This window comes from Schistocerca cancellata, chromosome 1 (genome assembly GCF_023864275.1).
Source record: "Schistocerca cancellata isolate TAMUIC-IGC-003103 chromosome 1, iqSchCanc2.1, whole genome shotgun sequence".
In the NCBI taxonomy this organism is placed as follows: Eukaryota; Metazoa; Arthropoda; class Insecta; order Orthoptera; family Acrididae; genus Schistocerca; species Schistocerca cancellata.
Genome location: NC_064626.1, coordinates 836,312,138 through 836,329,184, shown reverse-complemented (window position 1 = coordinate 836,329,184; position 17,047 = coordinate 836,312,138). Strand labels below are relative to the sequence as shown.

Sequence of the window (17,047 nt, the reverse complement as noted above, 5' to 3'; positions counted from 1 at the left end):
TGAAAGTTATAAATGATTAACAAGCCAAGCGAAAATAAATCGCTGCATTTTCAGCGGAATTATTTTTAGATACTAACCAAAGCAGAGGGGACAGATCTTTTTGAATGATCATCATGGAAATGCCCGCATGGAGGAGGAAAAGTGTGAGCTTCAATTTAGAACGGCACTTCCCCTCTGGCGCTCGGCATTTCCTCTACAGCGCCTGCCCATGACCCCCACCACACCACTCACCCCACGCGTGCCCTGCCGACCGCGCATCTACCAGCCACATTATTTTGCGCGGACTCTACTAGTTGCAAATAAAAACGTTTAACGTCGTGTTTCTGCGTGTGGACAGCTGCATGAGCCGCCGCTGCACTCGAGGTATCGGATGACACGGCAGCCGCCGCGGCCAGTCACGTGACCGTCTGTGTGTTGTGTTTGGCAGGAGCAGCGCGTGCGGCGCGGACTGGACCTGCGCGACCCGGCGCACGGCAACGCCAAGGACTTCCGCCTGCCCGACGGCGCGCGGCCGCTCGCCTACCGGCTGCACCTGCGCGCCGACCCGGAGCCCGGCCGCTTCTCGGGCCGCGTCGCCATCAACGTGACGTGCGACGCGCCGACGCGCGCCGTCACCCTGCACGTGCACGAGTCGCTGCAGGTCGCGCACCACCAAGTGCGCCTCGCGGCCGCCTCTGCCAACTACAGGTCAGCGCCGACACGAATAACACTCTACTACACCAAACTACTGTACAGGGTGATTCAAAAAGAATACCACAACTTTAGGAATTTAAAACACTGCAACGACAAAAGGCAGAGCTAAGCACTATCTGTCGGCGAATTAAGGGAGCTATAAAGTTTCATTTAGTTGTACATTTGTTCGCTTGAGGCGCTGTTGACTAGGCGTCAGCGTCAGTTGATGCTAAGATGGCGACCGCTCAACAGAAAGCTTTTTGTGTTATTGAGTACGGCAGAAGTGAATCGACGACAGTTGTTCAGCGTGCATTTCGAACGAAGTATGGTGTTAAACCTCCTGATAGGTGGTGTATTAAACGTTGGTATAAACAGTTTACAGAGAATGGGTGTTTGTGCGAAGGGAAAAGTTCTGGACAGCCGAGAACGAGTGATGAAAATGTAGCACGCATCCAGCAAGCATTTGTTCGCAGCCCAGGAAAATCGACTCGCAGAGCTAGCAGAGAGCTGCAAATTCCACAATCAACTGTATGGAGATTCCTACGAAAAAGGTTAGTTATGAAACCTTATCGTCTAAAATTGGTTCAAGCACTACCTGAACGTCAACTACCCGAGGCAGCCCGTGACAGAGCACTTCATCACTGGCCTCCAAGAAGCCCTGATCTTACCCCCTGCGATTTTTTCTTATGGGGGTATGTTAAGGATATGGTGTTTCGGCCACCTCTCCCAGCCACCATTGATGATTTGAAACGAGAAATAACAGCAGCTATCCAAACTGTTACAACTGATATGCTACAGAGAGTGTGGAACGAATTGGAGTATAGGGTTGATATTGCTCGAGTGTCTGGAGGGGGCCATATTGAACATCTCTGAACTTGTTTTTGAGTGAAAAAAAACCTTTTTAAATACTCTTTGTAATGATGTATAACAGAAGGTTATATTATGTTTCTTTCATTAAATACACATTTTTAAAGTTGTGGTATTCTTTTTGAATCACCCTGTATAACAACTATTCCAATGTTCCTCTGGAGCAAGAGAGACTTTACACTCAGAAGCTACGTTTAGATTTTTGATTAATTAACCCTGAACTCCTTCCCCATCCACGTTCAGCTGAGTTACACTGTCATCTGTGGTTTCGCGGTTCAGAACGTTCTCAAAATGTTCTCTTCATCTCTGCACTTGGTCTTCTCCTACAAGGTATGCCAATTAACGTAGAGGCGCCATCCAGAGAAGAAATCGCCAAAGCTGTCCAACAAATAAAAAATGAAAACGTTCCAGGCCTGGACAACATCAACCCAGAATTACTTAACCCTTTCGTGGGCAAAATTATTGAGCAGTTTTTTTTAATGAATGGAGAGCATTTACTAGTTAACAGATAGGTATATTTATCATACAGAATATCAAATTTGCTCCAACTGTGAAAGTGAGGTCTCACAACAAGGTGGGAAGTATTCTTCCCACTGCCCTACCTTGGAGTTAAATGACAAAAACAACTTTTTCAATATATGTCATATTTATTTGATAAATTTACTTCTCTTGTTACAATGATTGTTCAGAATTACTTGCCATGAAATTTTCTGAAACATGGGTCTATGCAAAGTGGTATTCGACAATATGTACAAACACAGCGAGTGCCCTTTTACGCAGCATTGGTACTACAATGACGTCACGTCCAGTAGGTTTCTCCTAAAATGGGTTGATGCTCCGCTACAGTCACATGACGAAAATCTTCAGGTACTTTACCCCTTTTTGCCACAAAGACAGGTTTTTGTCCACGCCTTTTTTGGGATGAGAAGGCAGCGATCAGTTGTCTGGCTAGATGGATCCTGTATGTGAGCTGATCATGCTGTCCACTTTCTCTTTTACTTATTTTCCACAGGATGAAACTGTTCACTGCAGCAACGTCCACCAGGAAATAAAATATTTTGTGCCACCATTTTACAGAACGTCTGCCAATAGCATACCTTTCTCGTAATTGATCAAACTTATCGACCCACCAATTATTTTGTTGTATTCTGCCACAACTTCAGGACAAGAAATCTGTGTACTAGTACCATCCTTGTTTTTCCTTTTCACTGTGGCTGTTTCTCATGGGTCATGAATTGAGGACAGGAAAGTGACTGGACGGTTATCCATCCATTTTACTGCAGAAATGGCTCCTTTTGTTTCAAACTGGAATTCTCCTCGTTCCAATTTTACGTTTTCCTTCTTAAATTTGGGTAAATCAAAAGTATTTACCTTATACTATAGCTTTGAGGAAAAAATCACAAAATGTCATGCAAACAGCACTGAAAGGCTCCTCTACAGAGCAACACTCAGGTATACAATGCCTCTGCGCGAAGGTACAGCGAAAACGGCGGGAACTTCCGATTGGAAGTAGTACCCTATACTGTTCACTAGGTGGTAGCACCGTACAGAGGTGGGAACTGTGAATCCCACGGGACTAGGAGTGAGTACATTGTAGTGGGAAGCATGTTTCCCACGGCTCACGAAAGGGTTAAAGCAGATCTCTCTATAACAGCAGAAATTTTACATCCACTCCTGGCAGCCATATGGATGAATGAACAAGTACCAAATGACTGGAACAGAGGCTTGCTCATCAAGCTCACCAAGAAAGGAGACTTATCCGTTTGTGATCATTGGAGAGGCATCACCCTGCTGTCAATCACAACTAAGATCCTTTCACGAATAATCCTAAATAGGACAAAAGCACATGTAGACAAGAAAATACGAATGGAACAAGCAAAATTCAGGGAAGGTCGCTCTTGCATTGACCAGATAAACGCCTTGAGAACAATAGCACAACATTCATATGAATACCAGTCACCACTTTACATGCTGTTTGTAGACTTTGAAATGTCATTTGACAGTGTAATTAGAACAAAAATTTGGAGTTCACTGCGCACTTTTGGAGTCCCCAAGAAAATAATAGCTCTCGTCAAGTGCATGTATGAAAACTACACATGCCAGATTCAACATCAAGGTCTGTTGTCAGATCCAATAGCAGTGAAAGCAGGATAGCATCCTCTCACCGACACTTTTTAACATAGTACTTAATCTTGTAATGGCGCAAGGAATAGATAAAGTGAGAGGAATAAAATGGAGCAATGGGACACATATAGAAGACCTAGATTTTGCCTTTTATCCCACAGCCTCAACGACATGAAAGAGAAGCTACAAGATCTGAAATCTGCAGCGAAGTTGGGTTGAAAATTAACGCCCAAAAAACTAAAGACATGCGGGCAATTGATAACAGCACTGCAAAGCTTAAGTTTGGGAGCCAGATAATTGAAAAGGTGGATAAGTTTTGCTACCTTGGAAGTATGGTTACACCGGATGGCGGTGCAACAGCCGCATCAACGAAGCAAGAGGAGCTTTGACAACTCTACGCTCTATCTGGAGATCGAAGGAAATATCACTGAGGACCAAATTGCGGATATTTGAAAATAATGTAAAATCTGTGCTCCTTTATGGATGTGAAACATGGAAAGAGACAAAACAGTTAATCCACAAGCTCCAGACATTCAACAACAGAAGCCTGAGGAACATCCTGGGGATACGGTGGCCAAATGTCATCTCCAACGAAACTCTTTGGCAAAGAACAAACCAGAAGCCAATTGAGCAACAAATCAGAAGCTAGAAGTGGAGATACTTAGGCCATACTCTTAGAAGACCAAATAAACATATTGCGAGAGAAGCACTTGACTGGATCCCGCAAGGTCGACGGCGACGAGGCAGGCCCAAAATGACATGGAGACGGTCAGTTGAAGCAGAAGGCCATCAGCAAGGAATAGGATGGGAAGAAATGAAGATACTAGCAGAAGACAGAACAAGATGGCGCTCCTTTGTTGCAGCCCTATGCTCAACATAAGGAGTTAAAGGAATTAATAAATAAACAAAAATAAACCCTTAACTCGCGGGATGTGATCCCTCAGACAGCGCGAAAATTTTCGAACTCGCTCTCCAAGATCATTTCTGGCGGAATGCTTCTCCATCCCCCCTAACCTTCTTAAATCACCAACCCTATGATGTTTCGTTGCCAGTCGCAAGTTGCATTACCGCCTCCTTTATTTGTTACTGACACGTGTTACTGGCACACGCTATGGTCTCGTAGAATGCGCCTCCATTTCTTCAGTATAGCACAAAATATGCTCCCACGAACGTGTCATTTTTAACAATCCAAAGTCTGATGATATTGTTTGTCAGTGAATGGAGGAATATGTCAGTGATACAGATCAAGAAAGACCCGGAAAAGATGACAAATTTACAATAGCCATTGATCACAGTTCTGCTAGTGCAAGGGCATGCAGCGGAAGATCAGGATGATTAAGGTGTGGTCCTCTGTTTCTCCAGTATCTCTGGTGATAAAACTGTGGCTCTCAGCAGACTTCCTTCTAGTACCAGTCGAAGGCAATTTTTATGTACAAGTATAAACCCTAGAATTTAGTTTTATGTCAAAATTTACTTGCTATAATTTTTCACAATCTAAAATTTAGTTCTCTAACATTTCGTTTATGTGTACTATTTAAAAAGCCGCACAAAATGTGGGAGTATTTAAACAACAGTTAAGTAATACTAAAACTAAATGTTATTTGACTAAAATTAATGATTTCAAATTATTTGCACCTTAAGCCTCGGTTTAAACGGTTGCGTCCCGGAGATCTCACCTCACAGTATCCGTTATAGAAAAGTCACCTCTTGAATTAAGCGTTAAAGGAGATATCTGATGTCTTATCTTACCATTGTTAAATTTTCGATGCTGGTGACCCGTTTTCTCAGAGACTGTTAAAGGCAGGAATCTAAAATTTCAACTGTATGTTAAGTACGGCTTCATTATGCCACTCATCTAAAATGAAGGGTTTTGTATTAAGACACTTGGTTTGATAATTTTTTTATTCAATGACTATATTTTCGCCGGCAGGAGTGGCCGAGTGGTTCTAGGCGCTACAGTCTGGAACCGCGCGACCGCTACGGTCGCAGGTTCGAATCCTGCCTCGGGCATGGATGTGTGTGATGTCCTTAGGTTAGTTAGGTTTAAGTAGTTCTGAGTTCTAGGGGACTGATGACTGATGACCTCAGCAGTTAAGTCCCATAGTGCTCAGAGCCATTCGACTGTATTTTTGCTACAACTCTGACAACATAAATGTAAATGAAATATATGTAGTGAACTTAAAATGGATCAAATGGCTCTGAGCACTACGGGACTTAGCATCTGAGGTCATCAGTCCCATAGAACTTAGAACTACTTAAACCTAACTAACCTAAGGACATCACACACATCCATGCTCGAGGCAGGATTCGAACCTGCGACCGTAGCGGTCTCGCGGCTCCAGACTGAAGCGCCTACAACGGCTCGGCCACACGGCCGGCGTGAACTTAAACAGAGTGAGTCGCGTAAGACATAACACTTCTTTTACTTCTAGAAAAGTTCTAGATATCGAAACGAGCTTTCTAGCAGATTATACTATGCACATCGGCACGTGTTTTTGTTCCATGTTTAGTCCTCATAACTCTTGTGTTAACAGAGGTAAGCAATAATGACTTTTCGTGGAACGATGTAGTTTTTCTTAAGACGTTCCAGAGATCTTGAGAAGACGATAACTATGATATGACACTTATACATAAGTACGTAAAACAGGTCATCTTCTCGTCTTCTGATGTATCAGAAATTAGCATATAGTTCCACTCACAAAAATCGTCATCGACCATGTCTTTACACTGTCTGGTCAAAAGTATCGGGACATCTATTAATTGACACCAAAATATGGTTTGTCCACCTTTCAGCTTGAATTCTGCTGCTGACATTTTCAATGAGGAGTCTGAGCCTGTGGAGGAATGGCAACCCATTCTTCCTCAAGAGCCGAAACCAGAGCAGGTAGATATGTTGGACGCTGGGATCTGGGCCAAAATCGACGCTCGAAGTCATTCCAAAGGTGAAACTTCCTGGCATCTGAAAACTATACGTCAGATCGGTACTCGAACCCAGGACCTTTGTCTTTCACGGGTAAATGTTCTACTGGCTGAGATACCCGAGCACGACTCAAGACGTGTCCACACAGCCTTAGCTCCGCCAGTGTCTCATCTCCTGTGAAACTTGCTGGACTTGCACTCATGGAAGAAAGGAAAGGTAGTGAGGAGGGGTCGTGAGTCGTGCTCGAATAGCTCAGTTGGTAGAGCAGCTTCTTGCGCTGGGTAAAGTTAATCGGTTCGAGTCCCACACAGATTCAATCTTCCAGAAAATTTCATATCAACACACATTCCACTGCAGAGTACAAATTTGATTCTTGAAACCATCCCAAAGGTGTTCCATTGGGTTCATGCCAAGGCTCAAGGCAGACTAGTCCATTTCAAGAATGTTATTGTCCACAAACCATTGCTTCAAAGATGCTGCTTTATCACAAGGTGCCTTCTCCTGCTGATACAGTGGTGGTCTCCGAACAGTTCCTCTGCTGTACGTGGTACTAAATTCTGTGAACTTATTCATATCCTTTCAAATGTAGCAGTTTCTCAAGCGCAATAAAGGCACCACATTATAATCAAGGAGAACACCCCTATACTTTAATACTACCTACTCTGTACCTCGCTGTTGGCAATACACATGATAGCAGGTCGCATTGTAAAGGAATTGCGCAACTGAAACACTTCGACCAGACTGCCACTGATTCATCATTCGAAATCACTTGTTTTCGTCATTCACTGTCCCATGGCGTCGCTCCTTACACCACGTCAAGCGTTGCGTGGCACTGACTACAAAAATGTGTGGCTTTCAATGAGCCACACGATCACTGCACATTTCTTATTAACACTGTATGCACAGCCTAGACTTCTGGCAGCACTTTCGAATTCGTGAGTGATTCCTTCCGCTGACTTCATGTGTTCTTTACAGCCATCTCCGCAATGCTTACGGTCCCCGTCTAACATGTGTGAGACTGGTTCTGCTCTATCGTCCTGTCACAGTTGCGAAAGGACGCTCTGTGAGTGTTTCAGGAATTTGTGTTGAATCTATGGCGTCACCATGGAGAGTTCAGAAGAGTGCAGTAGTACGGACAGTGATGCAATCAGACAACTATCTCAATGTCGGTTCCACTACACTCCCTGTATAGGAAACGTTATCGCTAACAGGAATTAGTGTACGGGTTCAGGCGTAACTATATGTTAGCAACTATGAAAATCTTAGATTTTCGTTATTCAGGTTTATATTTTACTCTAAGTATGACTTTATGACACATAAATCATAGTTTTAATTCGTACAGGATTGATATTCGGTGTTCACAACTGTGAAGCGAAATTCCCAACTGTTCTAAGGCTTTTCAATAGAAAGATGGTTGATGACCACGCCTGGGAGTCGATAAAATACAGACAAATTAAATACAATTGAGGCCAGAGATATCAATTAAGCTAAAATGCACAATTAAAATGGCCAAATAATGGATGGGGATCGGTAAAGAGCAATCGGAAAGAAGTTCACAATTAAAACAATTCAATAAGTTCAGACGATAAAGCTCTTTACAGTGGCTGATCAGTTCTTTTCGTAAAATCAGATATCACGAGTTCTGCTTCAACTAAGTCCGACAATCATGAATATGTTTAACTACAGGTCGTGGTTGAATGTACGAAAAAACAGGAGAGGCGCAGATGACTGCAGTTCTGAGTGTGAATTGAATATCACTTGCTTGGGTAGCGAGAGCGCACGTGTTTACCTTTCGTCAGCAGTGGGAATAGCTGCTGTCGGCGCGACATGTGAACCTGAAATCTATTCTAAACCTCTCTCGACTGTTAAACACCAGTCTGATACATTTCCTACATCTTCGGTGAAGCAGAGACTCCTAGTTATTCCATAGCTAAGTTAATTTTTAGTGGTACACGCTATTTGGCTGGAATAGCACGTATGTCGTTGCCCTCAAATTGCTCGCAAGCCTTAACTGTCAGTGCTCGGTGCAATTCTCTGTACTAGAAGACTTTGCAGTTTAACTCTTTAAGAGTTAAGACGAGCCTGTGAACAACTATTCACATAATTACTCTCGCAATCGTCGCAGCATGGCGCAAGTCGCCTTGCTCAAGCACTCGACAATTTGCTGCAAGAGAAGAGCGAATTTCTCTGTCTGCAGTTTGCCTATACAAAAGATGGTGGCCACGCGTTTTCTTTCTGGATAATCAGAGCGTTCGTACTTGTTGTAACTGCACCAATAGAGTTTTCATAGGCATTGTTTCTTTCGTAAGGCAGAGTTTAACTTCTGCTACGTAATACTGAGATGAACAGCTTTTTTCCACGCGGGTTTTTACGCACGTGGCCACAGTGAGTCACCAACGTTTTGAGTTGAATTTCTCCAGATGTTGATCTGCTATCTCCATCCATGTTCGTGTACAAAGGCTTTCTGAATGGTCGTCGTTAAAAGCAGGGACAAGGGCGACTGCTGCTGGCGGTCTGCGCAGTGGCTCCAGAGTCTCATTGTGTCTGCTGCATGCAGCACTGAAGGTTTCGGCCTAACATGGCATGGGCGTTGTCGTTGTAAAATTCTCCTTTCCTCATAACTGCGTCTCATAGCCTAGTTTTAGGTAATTACTTCCACGCAATTACTAGTCTGAGTCTTAGTGGCTTATATTCACGAATTTACAGCTTGCTTATTCGATTTACCTACCAATAACATTCGTACATTTTCACGTAACTGTGTCGTATGAAATATTTAAACCGGAACTGTTTCAGGAATTAAATGTAAGGGGTGTTATTTGCCTGGCACATATCACAACCATTCCGTGATAATTTTTGTACTGAAGTTAGACAATGGTTTAGACGTTATCTAAGTCAGTCAAAAATTATACTTTTTCTCAAGCATTGAATATTGGTCAGCCATTTGGTCTAGTCCTTATTCTATTTAATTCTATTTTTTGTATACTTTAATTTTTAACATGGTTAACTTCGTTAATGATTTAATTGTCTCCCTTAAGTGAAGACTAACTTTTTTTTACTAATGCTGATATCAGTTTCTTTTCTTATTTATTTAAATGTGTTGTGTGTATTTTAGATGTTATATCGAAGATGAGGAGCCTCTCACATCGATCTTTTAATGCTACTTTCTCAACCACTTACAATTTAAATCAGCTCAAAAAGTTAAATGACGTTATACATATTAGAAAAATACAGTGTTTACATTCTGTTATTCTACAAAAATTAGGATTCTAACAACTAATCTAAGCGTCAAAATAATTCTTTAGCGAATTCTGCTCATGTCAAAATCTTAAAACTCTATATATTAATGATATATGCAACATTCAAAAATATTGCAGTCACAAACAGTGTTCATACACACATACGGGTTCTCAAATAAATATTATTCTAATGGCAATGTGGTTTTTAAGAAACGTTGCATTGATAATTATGCATGAATAAAATTTTAAAATATTACACTCACAGACAGTAAATTAACTTTACAAAAATGTTGCTTATATGTAAGTTTTCTTTTTAACATACTATTTTAACTAACACTATAAGCACATAAAACATTTCTTTACAAAAAGGTTTCTTCTGTATGACTCATGAAACAAAAAGATTATGGAAAGACTGTTATGGGGTTCTTATTCAGACACTTACACATATTGTATAGATAGATGTAAATTGCGTCAAATCTATATAAATGCATCGAAGTCCTATGTTAACGTTGTTCTTTTTGAAACTTTTTCACTGAGTGACACTGATCTTGACTTAATTTCGGCCACTATTTTCACACAGTGTGTACGAGTGTTCTTGCGTGGGGTTGGCAACGAATGAATTAGCACAAAGCTGAAGGATTTGTGCGAGATGTTTGTCGGCATACCATTCATAGTCGAATTTTGCAACAGGATGTTGCCGTGGTTCAGTATGACCCTCATAATAATGTGGACCTTTTAGTGCAGAGCCTCATGGACTATTGGCTTTAAAATGTATATTTTTTTCAAGACATTGCTGAAGGTATTTATAATTTTTGTAACATTCTGCAGACAACTAGTTTACAGTAGCATGGATATTTGGAAAGGTGTACCTTGAAATATTTTCACAGATCTTCTCTCTTCAACATCAGTCTTGGGACTCCTCATCTTCTGTTCTTTCGAGCATCTTCCTTTCTTCGGACTTGAACATTGTCTCTTCTCTGGGCAGGATGTGAGAAATTATTGATTACTAGTTGCTTCGAAGTTTCTCATTTGCTACTGTTTCACTTGGTTATTAGGACGCGTAGTTCAACATTGATTGACTTTCCTTCAGCTCTATAGTTCAATATGATATCACAGTCTGGTGACGACACTGCGATTTTACACGAAATTTTCTTTGCTAAATTGTGCCTCAGCCAAGCCGGGGTTTCGACGCTGGCTGCTGTTTCCTTTTTTAGTGGCCCGTCGTTCCCTGCTCGTGAAGCGGCCGAAAGTGAATCCTCACAAGACCAGGACACAACGTCGATATTCTGCTGCTCATCCACCCTCCTTGTACAGTTTTTTTACAAGGTTGCTACCACAGTTTGGTACAAGGGTTGCCTTGGTTACAAATCGCTATCCTTCTTATGCCCTTGCTGGGACCTCCACATCGTAGAAAATCGTTGATCTCTTCCTTTCAAGTCCCATATACATTCTCAGTTGCCGTCTGTTGCATCGTCGTGGGCAGTTGATGATTGTACCTCGCAGGACGTTTAAGCACAAAAATCTTTTCGGATAATCTACCTTATGCCTAATGCCTAATTTACACCTCCTAAGAAATTCTTTACGTGGTTCAGAGTCCTATTGTTGCATTACAGTTTTAGTTTCTCTTTCAGGTTCCAATTTGTTCCTGATATCTTAAGCTGATGAGACTCTTATGTCCGTCATGTGTCGTGTCGTGGTGTGGAATGTTAGTATGTCACGCTATTAGATCATGATTTTTCTGCTTCACCTTTGCAAACTCTACATATCAATGTTAGTTGCTGCATATAAAAATTTAACGTACTTCTCATAACTCTTCTTTTCCTCAGTCTCTTGGTCACGTCCTGTCTGAAAACATACCTGACGGCTTCTTTGATGTTATTTACTGATGCCTATAAGTGATTATTCATCGTACCTTTTAATATGTTTGTTAATTTTGTCTATACCATTTTGTTTGAGTGGTGGAACATCGTTCCTTAGGTCTGGAACGCTCTTGCTCTTACACCTGTGTTTGGAACTGTGCAGCCCTGGCTCAAAGAGAAGTGTTGTGCTCTAAAAAGTGACGCTATCTTTTATGACGTTTATCACAGCTTGTTTTCTGACTCGGAAAACCCGCTCCTACTGTCTTGTCTACGGTTGATTTCAATATAATAACGAAATTGGCTTCGATATTTTGACCTTGGCACGAAAGAGTTAACCTTGTTTGTTTATTGACAAAATGGTTCAAAAATGGCTCTGAGCACTATGAGACTTAACATCTGAGGTCATCAGTCCCCTATAACTTAGAACTACTTTAAACCTAACTAACCTAAAGACATCACACACATCCATGCCCGAGGCAGGATTCGAACCTGCGACCGTAGTGGTCGCGCAGTTCCAGAATGAAGCGCCTAGAACCGCTCGGCCTCATCGGCCGGCAGTTCAAATGGTTCAAATGGCTCTAAGCGCTATGGGACTTAACATCTGAGGTTATCAGTCCCCTAGACTTAAAGCTACTTAAACCTAACTGACCTAAGGGCATCACACACACACATCCATGCCCGAGGCAGGATTCGAACCTGTGACCGTAGCAGCAGCGCGGTTCCGGACTGAAGCGCCTAGAACCGCTCGGACACAGCGGCCGACGTTTATTGACATCCGCAGCATGATTTTGATGGGACCCTTCACTTTAATCTGCTTCGTTTTCAAGATCGGTAACTCTTCATTAGCGTTACATTGGTTAAATAATTTCTCCGAAATCGCGGTTAGCTTCCTTCTGCTGTTTATAACTACATTAATTGGGACTTTTGCTACTATTTCTTTCACAGCTGGTTGAATTTCTACCTTTTTGCTGCGTTCTTCCACATCTCTCTGTTTTATCGGATCCTCTACCGATTCATACGTGAGTCGTTTCGAGGTCTTCATCTGTGAATTCGAACCTTCTGTCAGATAAGCCTCGATAACTAACTCTCTCTTCTACAACTTCTTCTCCACATTTAACTTCGTCTTCCCTCACCTCAACTACATCTGCCTCTTCTTTTTTCCCCGAAACTCCCAAATAATCGCATCTAAGTGCCATTATTGTATCTCTGTAACTTCCGACAGTGTACACGATGGGACTTGTGTCGAATTATAATTTACCGTCAACTTTCGTAGACTGTGCATTATCCTCCTTGAGATTGTTTTCCCTGATATTAACCTCAAATAACTCGGCAATTCTAATTACTTCATCCTTATTCTCTTCTCCTGTTGTGCCTGCTTCTGGTAGTTCGTTTTCTTCGTCGATATCATCTCAATTTATTTCTCGCCAGCATTATGTTGTTGTTTTCCTGACTTTGCTTGAGCCCTGCGATCCTATTTCCTCATTTATTACCTGTCATGACAAAATGTTTATTTCTCTCGATAGTATGTTATCCTCTTGGAATCGGCTTTCTCTAGTTTCAGTATTAAATAAACCTGCAATGCTAATTACTTTACCTCGTAACTCGTCTTCCTAGATGTTTGCTTCCTTTTGCTGTGGTAGTCCGTTTTTTTGCGAAATCTTCTCAACTAGTTCGTCTCCAATCCGATGTTAGCGGTATCTCGCCTTCTTTCGGTCTGTGCGGTTCTGTACCTTCATCTTTCATGTCTCGTGTCAAAGTGTTTATTTTTCTCGTTACGCTCCTGGAGCTTGCCTGGGTAGGTGCCCTGTTCTCCTTGGCTTGGGCGCTCGCTCGTCAGTTCGAACGTTTATCGGGGTTCGATGGATTTATCTCCACGTCTTCTTTCGATCCTTCCTGTCTTTGTTCGACTTGTCGATACGGGTTTCGTCGCTGGAAATTTGTCGGCCTGTTTGTCCTCCAATAACCGTTGCGATTGCCGTTATTCCCCCTGTAGCAATTATTGCCATTGCCGGATGGATACCCATTGCCATTTCTTGTCCCGTGCCCATAACCGTTTCTTTGTTGGAATCCACTGTCACTTCTTGCACGAAGTTATCTCGCGGTTCGTAATAGCTGACATTCCTTCGTGAGGTCTCCGGCGCATTTCGCGGTCATTCATTCACGTTTTCACGCGGGTTTCGCGTTTTTCTTGCCTCATCTTCTGAGAATATGAATTCTAGTTCTCTCATAATTCCTTTAAGGCTTCCACGTCATTGTCTCCGCAACCTACCAATTACTGTTGGGATTTTAGTGGCAGCTTCTTGATACACAATTTAATCAATTCTCCATCGCTGTATGGCACATCCAAACATTAGTTTTTCTTTGCCATTGCTACGAAAAAATTTACGGGGCTCATCTCTCCTGAAGTCTCAAAGCATGGATTTTGCAATAGTTCATACTTTACTCTATTTTGAGCTTCACTCGATCAATTGCGTGAGAGAAATATATATCTGACATTTTCATATGACTGACATGTAGCTGCTACGTTTTTCATCGTTTCTGCTACTGTTCCAGACATATGGGCACATATAAAGTCTAGTTTGTGTGCTAATGTCCAATGTCTGGTAGTCCTCCTCTGAGGTGATCAATGAAGGTTCGTGAATGCAATGAGTTTCCTTCACGGAAATGCTGAAACTTCCTTACAGTGAAGAAATGATCGTTGTCATACCTCATCATGGTACCGTACGAAATTCGAGAAGTATCGCCGCTTCTGTTTACGATCATTTCAGTGTCATTCTTTCACGTTGTGGTAAATCCACTGGATATTGCCCAGTGGAACGTTCACCTAGTCTTGCATGATATCGCTGCAACGGAACGCAATGACTTTCTTCCATCTGCTCTGTGCGAGTGACGGTATGCATTATGCTATAACCTTCATGCCCTTTCATTTCTCTTTCACATATTGGCTCGGTGTCTTGCCTTGCTAATCTTGCCACGTCATCATGTGGTCTCAATTGTTCCGAAAAGTATGTCTGTGATACCCAAAATCTTTGTGGTGCCGTCTGCTCTTCGTAAGTTGCGAAACGTACCTGTGGCATCGCAGGTGGTTGGCTATCGTGTAACTCCTTCTCCCTCTGTGACTTAAATTTTGCATGAAATATTTCTTCGTTCCTTATGAAGCTTCTTGCCTTTCTGGTGGCGTTAATGACTTTGAAGTTGTTACGGATTCAGAGCTTGTATGATCTTGATCTTTTCGCTCTTGTATAGCTCGCAACAATTGGTTCAAATGGCTCTGAGCACTATGCAACTTAACTTCTGAGGACATCAGTCCCCTAGAACTTAGAACTAATTAAACCTAACTAACCTAAGGACATCACACACATCCATGCCCGAGGCAGGATTCGAACCTGCGACAGTAGCGGTCGCTCGGCTCCAGACTGTAGCGCCTAGAACCGCACGGTCACTCCGGCCGGCTCGCAACAATTCTTCTTTGAGTTTTTCGAACTGATTTTTCGTTTTCGCTTCTGTTCTCTTGATGCGAGTATTGTACCTCTTGAGGACCTCTTTCGAGATGCGTTTTTGCAACAGACTATCTCCAACTAATTTTTGTGCTGTGCCCGCTGCTTGGCGTGTAATTGAAGTAAACTGTTTGATTATCTTTGCAGTTTCACCGTAAGTATCATCATGTAATGCTTTGTTGTCATCACGTAATGTTTTGATGTCATCACGTAATGTTTTAATTTCCCACTGAGTGTCGTCACGGAACGTTTTTATTTCGGTCTGGGTTTCATCCTGCAATGTCTGCATGTCCACTTGGACCTTGTCAATATCTGTTCTTAACTGCGTGTGACCTATTATTAAATTTTAGATCATATCTCGGGATTCTTTTGCCTCTTCCTCAATGTGACGTAATTGTTCTTTGACCTCTATGTTTTGTTTTTTTAGTTTCACACAGTTGTTTCGTTGTTTCTGCATTCTGCTCATGCATCTGTTGTTTTATCTCTCTGTGTTGTATCGTTATGGTGAAACGTCCCCTTTGAACATTTATACAAGACTGTGCTTAAACTGACACACAATATTTTTAGCGCAACGCAATCTGACTATCAAAGATCCCTGCAAAAGAGTGGCCCTAAGTAACATTAAACTATACCTTTCAGAAATCACTTACCTCACAAAAATCTTCATTACTCGAACTACTGCAATACAGCGAGCGCCACTACTGCCAGCTAAATAAAAGATTCAAACTACGGAAGGCACTAACTACTGATAGGGATCGTTAGCAAATGAAAGATATTAAAAAACTCCGCCATCTCTCTCCCCACATCTACCACTGCTGGCGGCTCACCTCCAACTGCGCAACGCTACGCGCTGTTCACATCCAGCTGCCGCTGCCCAACACTACAATGGCAGACAACAATGCAAACTAGCACACAGAGCGCTACGTAACGTTGCCAATAAGAAAACATAAACAGCCTACTTACAATGGTGCATGTTAATTGCTGGGGAATTTGCGACAAATTAACGTGTCGTACTCCTCTTCTCCCAATGCGCTGCGTTCTGCGTTTACATTCTCGTGTCTGTCCACAAGTGACTGCAGTGAACCATGCGGTGACACGTTTCGACTTGTATTGCCTGTATATGGTTGTTAGGGAGGTCTTATTACATGTACTATTGGTTCTACATATTCAAGGTTTTCCCCATCTTCTTTCACCTCTGCAATACGTTGGTCGCTGTTTCCGTCGCCTTGTTGTACGTTATTGTGCTGGTGCACCCCCTGTCCTATTTATCGCAGCGTTGTGTCGTCTGTTATGTCCTGTGGTTCCTCTACGTTACCTGGGTGTCAATCTCAGTTCGGTCAAGGTCTCGATTTGACATTGCTAAACTCTCTGATTTTTTCTCTTTGCAATTTTACCTGACAAACTCTACTTCGCGTAATCATGTGATCATACGACCTTACTCGCTATATAAAAGTATTACCGTCGCACTTTCTCTAACATTCCCAGTTCCCTTGACACAATTACAAGACTGTATGACCATCGCTTACTACTTGGGACAGAATCAACTTATCAATGCTGTGTCAGCCACCTGTGCGCTTGCAAGAAAAATTTAAAGCTAGCAATGGCATTACAACTTACTATGGGGATACTGCGCACATCTCTCAGTGCATTGCACGTCTCTGTCTTCCTATTCGCTAGTCAGTAGTCACTAATATTCACTATTGGTTCAAACAACACAAAAATTTTATTAAAAATTATGAAAGAGGATATTTTTCTGGTCTACTAATTACATATGGTCGACCACGTTACCATGGTATTTTACCTTCCTGGCAGGATCGCCATTATCTATGTGAGACTAGTTTTGCTCTATCTTCCTACCACAGATGCGCAAGG

At 42.2% G+C, this 17,047-nt stretch overlaps 1 protein-coding gene across 1 annotated transcript in view; it reads left to right on the top strand.

The window, feature by feature from the left end:
• The window catches only part of LOC126188762 (aminopeptidase N-like), a 233,358-nt gene that overhangs the window by 37,989 nt on the left and 178,322 nt on the right, over window positions 1–17,047 (top strand). Inside the window, exon 2 of the mRNA XM_049930375.1 lies at window positions 428–687. Coding sequence (XP_049786332.1) covers window positions 428–687 — 260 coding nt within the window. The remainder of the gene's footprint in view (window positions 1–427; window positions 688–17,047) is intronic.